General features: G+C 35.4%; 1 protein-coding gene across 1 annotated transcript; it reads left to right on the forward strand.

Moving 5' to 3' along the window:
* The first annotated feature begins 4,842 nt into the window (after positions 1 to 4,842).
* LOC149169124 (uncharacterized) lies at positions 4,843 to 6,525 on the forward strand. The gene has a single exon (XM_089425086.1). It carries the CDS (start codon positions 4,843 to 4,845, stop codon positions 6,523 to 6,525), a length of 1,683 nt encoding a protein of 560 aa, XP_089281212.1.
* The last annotated feature ends 288 nt before the right edge of the window (positions 6,526 to 6,813 follow it).

The following is a 6,813-nucleotide window of genomic DNA, read 5'->3' on the forward strand; positions in this document are numbered from 1 at the left end:
GTGTCCGAAGCTAGGGATCTGCGGCTAAGCATAAAAGACTACAACAGGTATGAATTACCTAATATTAATAATTTAAATAATAATAAAAATAGCAAGGAAGTAGTAAATAATGAAACTAATGTAGCCATACCAGTTGGGAACAACAACATAAGTATAAGCAACAAAACCATGAACTTAGATAAGGTAAACACCAATGAAATGAATAAAATAGGATATAACAAAATAAATAATAAAGTGGATATTAACATTAAAAAACCTAATATTACAAAAAGCAACTTAGAAGGAAATAATGACAATAAAATAATGGAAACCCATCACTCTATTTACCAAAAAGTCATTAATATTTCAGCTTATGAATTGAAAAATGAAGAAATAGAAGTCCTCAACAAAGGACTCAACTTTGCCCTAGCACCCAATAGAATCTCGAAAGAAGAAATTATATGCAGTCTTGAAGAAGGAATAAAATCTCTTAACGATACAGATAAAGAACTCATTAGACAAGAATGTGCCGTAATTCTAAGGAAAGCTAGACCACCTAGGAGCAATCTAAACCAAGAACAACTTAAAGCCTTAAAAAGCCTTAGAGAGAATAAGGACATTGTTATTTTAAAGGCAGATAAGGGAGGCGCCACAGTGGTAATGGATCAAAAAGAATACATAAACAAAATGAAGGACCACCTCTATAACGGTGGTAGTTACAGGAAACTTGAGAAAAACCCTATCTCAAGAATCACAAAACTTGTCAAAAAAGCTATCAAAGAATCCAACCTTGATGAGAAACTGAAGAAACTCCTCACCCCTGATAGTGAAATTACCCCTCGTATCTATGGAGCACCCAAAATACATAAAATCGATGTTCCCCTTAGACCCATAGTCAATACTATCAGAGCACCTACTTATGAATTAGCTAAGTATGTCGCAAGCACGCTAGCACCTATAGTAGGTAAAACCAGCTCTTACATCAAAGACTCCAACCAATATGTTGAGTTCATAAAAAATGCTAAACTAGATCCAGGTGATAAAATTGTTAGCTTTGACGTTGTTCAACTCTTCACCAAGATTCCCTTAGATGAAGCTATCCAAGTGGTTAAAGAAGTAGCGGACCCTCAAACTGCCAAATTGGCAGAAATCTGTCTACGCTCCACCTTCTTCATCTTCCAAGGGGAAATCTTTGAACAAACCTCGGGAGTGGCCATGGGATCACCTCTTTCTCCTATTGTGGCCAATCTCTTTATGGAAAATTTTGAAAAGAGGGCTCTTGACACCTTACCATTAAAACCTAAGTTCTGGATTAGGTTTGTGGACGACACCAGTGTGAATTGGCCGCATGGTGAAGTAGAGCTAAATTTTTTTTTAAACATCTCAATTGCATGTCGGATGACATCAAATTGACAATGGAGGTTGAGGAGAATGATTGCATCGCATTCTTGGACATCCTCCTTATAAGAAATAAGGAAGGTTCCCTAGGACACAAAGTGTTTAGGAAAAAGGCGCATACTGATAACTATCTTCATGCAGATTCACATCACCATCCTGCTCAAAAAATGGGTGTCCTCAAAACACTCTTCACCAGAGCCTGTAGGATATCAAATGAGAGGCACACTGAAGAAGAGATTACTTACTTAAAGAAAATATTTACAAACCTAGGATACAATAAAAAAGACATATTCAAAGCCATCCAAAAAGCCAAATCTGGAAGCAAGAAAGATATATCTAAACCTCAAACTGCTAATGCCTTCCTTCCATATATTCAAGGTGTCACTGACAAGCTAGCCAAAGTTCTCATAAGGAAAGATATTAAAACCTCATTTAAACCCATGACAACAATTAAGCAAAAAATGAAATCTGTCAAAGACAGCCCGGAACACCTCCAGCAAAAAGGTGTGTACATGATCAACTGCTCTTGCGGAGAGCACTATATAGGTGAAACAGGCAGGTCGGTAAAAATTAGGCTGAAAGAACATAGTGCTGATATTCGTAATGAAAGAACTCGTTCCTCAGCCTTAGCTGAGCATGCGGGTAAGACAAACCACCACATATGCCTCGAAGACACAAAGATCATTGCCAACGAGAAACATTATTTTAAACGCAAGGTCCGAGAGGCAATTGAAATCATCAAACATCCTCATAACCTCAATAGGGATGGAGGCCTAGAAATTAGCAGAAACTGGATCTCTATTCTTCAACCCAGTGAATAGAAAGCCCCCTTGTTGCATCAAGCCCTTCCCTTTCCCTTAAACCTGGTGGCTCTCGTTTCTTATAACATATTCTTCACCCTTCTTTAAATCAATCATTTTTAACATTGGTGTAGCATACCCCTACATAAAAATAAATAAATAAATAAATAAATACAAATAAAATAAATAAATAAATAAATAAGAAATAAAAAAATAAAATAAATAAATAAATAAATAAAACTAAAAAAAATAAAAAATAAAAAATAAAAGAAATAAAAAACCAAAAAAAATAATAAAAATAAAAATAAAAAAAATAAAAAACTAAATATGGATTCATTCTTTACCTTAGATAACATACCATTGAGAATAAAAATCTAGCTATTGAATCTTAAACCTATTTGAATAATATAACAAAAATTTTAAGCATAATCAAATGAATTAGTAAGAAACTAATTATAATATTATCTCTAATAAAATAAATTTTTTAAAGCAAACCATAATTTAAATCATAATTAACATTATACAACATAACCTCACATATAACAAATGTAAATTGATTAATTTAATACCATAAACAACTAACCATTATAATAAAACAATTAAATCTTAAAACCTATTTAATAATATAATAAACATAGTCATAACAAATTAATAATAAACTAATTATAATATTATTTCAAATAGATTAATTTTATAAATTTATAGACTTGAATAACATGAATATTAAGGACATATAATATATAATAGGATAACACATCAACGCAGCTTCATCAGACTTATTAAATAATTATATAAAATACACTAAATAATTAAAATTGAATTAAACTAAGTCGGCTGTCCTGAAAATTCCTTAAAAACATATTTATAACCAGCACTTCACTTCTTTGTAAATCAAGTCCTGAGGATGAGTCTTGTTCTAGACTCGAAACGTAGACAATGCAAAAATGAAAACTGTGGAATATCCGAGTACTGAATCTCAAAAACCACACCACAGAAATCTGCAAAACATGATTGTTACCCTGTACGGAGGGGGAACTTGGAAAGAAATTCGTGATCTCGAAAAGATAAGGGTCAAAATACAAAGAAGGGAATCAGATCTAGCCTTTCTGAAGGAGTGTAGAGATTCCAACCTAACTCCATCCTTTGCCTGCATAAAACACAGATTAAATAATCAGCAAAACCATAAAGCTTTTAAACAGCTCAGCAAAACATTAATCCGCCTAGAAATTCGTAGGACCAGATTTTCTTTAGCCAAGCTATCGGCGTTAGCACTCAGAACACACTTAAAACTAGCATCAAACATTCGTGGAGACCTATGGACAATTATTGATGCATCGACAGCACTCAAAGCCGGCAAGGAAGGACATGCAGCTCGCTTGAGACAAAAGAGAAAACTGGAAAACCTGACAGGTAAATGCAATCTGAATGAGCAAGATGTAAGAAGAACAAATGCGTTGTCCCAGGATACACCAAGCAACATAAAGACATTACACGCAGGTTTCACTGGGCATGCATGGAATATGAACAACATTAAAAACGCAGATGAAACAAAAAGACTGCTACCAAAATTCGACTCGGAACTGGAATGCAATCTGGATAAGATGAGGCAAGGAATAAATACGCTAACTCCAAATAGCGCAGGGACATGGCATATGGGTTTCATTGAGCACGCAGAACATATGACCAACACTGAAAATCCAATGGGTGTGCTGCTCATCACAAAACCCAGGGCAGATGGAAAAAATATAGATTCGGAATGTGAAGAGAAAGGAATACAGCGCAGCCCTGGAATAATAAAACCGCTGCAAAAACCTAGCGTGATGCTCAACATGAAAGCTGTATCGGAAGCTGGGGATCCAGGGTCACATGTAAAAAACTCCAACAGCGCAGAGACTTGGCACGCAGAACACGCAGGACATACGACTAGCACTGAAAATCCAATAAGAATGATGCTCATCTCAAAACCCAGTGCAGGTAAAATGAAGATAGACTTGGAATGTGAAGATGAGGAAATACGACACAACCCTGAAAAGATAAACAAACCGCTACAAAAACCTAACGTGGAGTGGGAAACCACTGAGTTAAAGTGCAGCCCTAAAAGCCAGAACGATGGGCCAATCACAAACACGTAAAAATCAATGCTCAACGAAGAAGCTGTGTCCGAAGCTAGGGATCTGCGGTTAAGCATAAAAGACTACAACAGGTATGAATTACCTAACATTAAAAATTTAAATAATAATAAAAATAGCAAGGAAGTAGTAAATAATGAAATTAATGTAGCCATACCAGTTGGGAACATAAGTATAAGCAACAGAACCATGAACTTAGATAATGTAAACACCAATGAAATGAATAAACTAGGATATAATAAAATAAATAATAAAGTGGATATTAACATTAAAAAACCTATTATTACAAAAAACAACTTAGAAGGAAATAATGGCAATATAATAATGAAAAACCATCACTCTATTTACCAAAAAGTCATTAATATTTCAGCTTATGAATTGAAAAATGAAGAAATAGAGTCCTCAACAAAGGACTCAACTTTTCCCTAGCACCCAATAGAATCCCGAAAGAAGAAATTATATGCAGTCTTGAAGAAGGAATAAAATCTCTTAACGATACAGATAAAGAACTCATTAGACAAGAATGTGTCGTAATTATGAGGAAAGCCAGACCACCTAGGAGCAATCTAAACCAGGAACAACTTAAAGCCTTAAAAAGCCTTAGAGAGAATAAGGACATTGTTATTTTAAAGGCAGATAAGGGAGGCGCCACAGTGGTAATGGATCAAAAAGAATACATAAACAAAATGAAGGACCACCTCTATAACAGTGGTAGTTACAGGAAACTTGAGAAAAACCCTATCTCAAGAATCACAAGACTTGTCAAAAAAGCTATCAAAGAATCCAACCTTGATGAGAAACTGAAGAAACGCCTCACCCCTGATAGTGAAATTACCCCTCGTATCTATGGAGCACCCAAAATACATAAAACCGATGTCCCCCTTAGACCCATAGTCAATACTATCGGAGCACCTACTTATGAATTAGCTAAGTATGTCGCAAGCACGCTAGCACCTATAGTAGGTAAAACCAGCTCTTACATCAAAGACTCCAACCAATATGTTGAGTTCATCAAAAATACTAAACTAGATCCAGGTGATAAAATTGTTAGCTTTGACGTTGTCCAACTCTTCACCAAGGTTCCCTTAGATGAGGCTATCCAAGTGGTTAAAGAAGTAGTGGACCCTCAAACTGCCAAATTGGTAGAAATATGTCTACGCTCCACCTTCTTCATCTTCCAAGAGGAAATCTTTGAACAAACCTCGAGAGTGGCCATGGGATCACCTCTTTCTCCTATTGTGGCCAATCTCTTTATGGAAAAATTTGAAAAGAGGGCTCTTGACACCTTCCCATTAAAACCTAAGTTCTGGATTAGGTTTGTGGACGACACCAGTGTGAATTGGCCGCATGGGGAAGTAGAGCTAAAAAACTTTTTAAACCATCTCAATTGCATGTCGGATGACATCAAATTTACAATGGAGGTTGAGGAGAATGATTGCATCGCATTCTTGGACATCCTCCTTATAAGAAATAAGGACGGTTCCCTAGGACACAAAGTGTTTAGGAAAAAGGCGCATACTGATAACTATCTTCATGCAGATTCACATCACCATCCTGCTCAAAAAATGGGTGTCCTCAAAGCACTCTTCACCAGAGCCTGTAGGATATCAGATGAGAGGCACACTGAAGAAGAGATTACTTACTTAAAGAAAATATTTACAAACCTAGGATACAATAAAAAAGACATATTCAAAGCCATCCAAAAAGCCAAATCTGGAAGCAAGAAAGATATATCTAAACCTCAAACTGCTAATGCCTTCCTTCCATATATTCAAGGTGTCACTGACAAGCTTGCCAAAGTTCTCATAAGGAAAGAGATTAAAACCTCATTTAAACCCATGACAACAATTAAGCAAAAGATGAAATCTATTAAAGACAACCCGGAACACCTCCAGCAAAAAGGTGTGTACATGATCAGCTGCTCTTGCGGAGAGCACTATATAGGTGAAACTGGCAGGTCAGTAAAAATCAGGCTGAAAGAACATAGTGCTGATATTCGTAATGAAAGAACTTGTTCCTTAGCCTTAGCCGAGCATGCGGGGAAGACAAACCACCACATATGCCTCGAAGACACAAAGATCATTGCCAACGAGAAACATTATTTTAAATGCAAGGTCTGGGAGGCAATTGAAATCATAAAACATCCTCATAACCTTAATAGGGATGGAGGCCTAGAAATTAGCAGAAATTGGATCTCTATTCTTCAACCCAATGAATAGAAAGCCCCCTTGTTGCATCAAGCCCTTCCCTTTCCCTTAAACCTGGCGGCTCTCGTTTCTTATAACATATTCTTCACCCTTCTTTAAATCAATCATTTTTAACATTGGTGTAGCATACCCCTACATAAAAATAAATAAATAAATAAATAAAAATTAAATAAATAAATAAATAAATAAGAAAAAATAAAAATAAATAAATAAATAAAAATAAAAAACTAAATATGGATTCATTTTTTACCTTAAATAACCTACCATTGAGAATAAAAATCTAGCTATTGAATCTTAAAC

This window comes from Pinus tabuliformis, chromosome 4_2 (assembly GCF_031772625.1).
Source record: "Pinus tabuliformis cultivar Carrire ecotype Pingquan chromosome 4_2, CPIR1, whole genome shotgun sequence".
NCBI classification, from domain to species: Eukaryota; Viridiplantae; Streptophyta; class Pinopsida; order Pinales; family Pinaceae; genus Pinus; species Pinus tabuliformis.

Bases quoted from the DNA above. Each gene is read 5' to 3' on its own strand.
- LOC149169124 (XM_089425086.1), top strand. From the start codon at position 4,843: ATGAGGAAAGCCAGACCACCTAGGAGCAATCTAAACCAGGAACAACTT.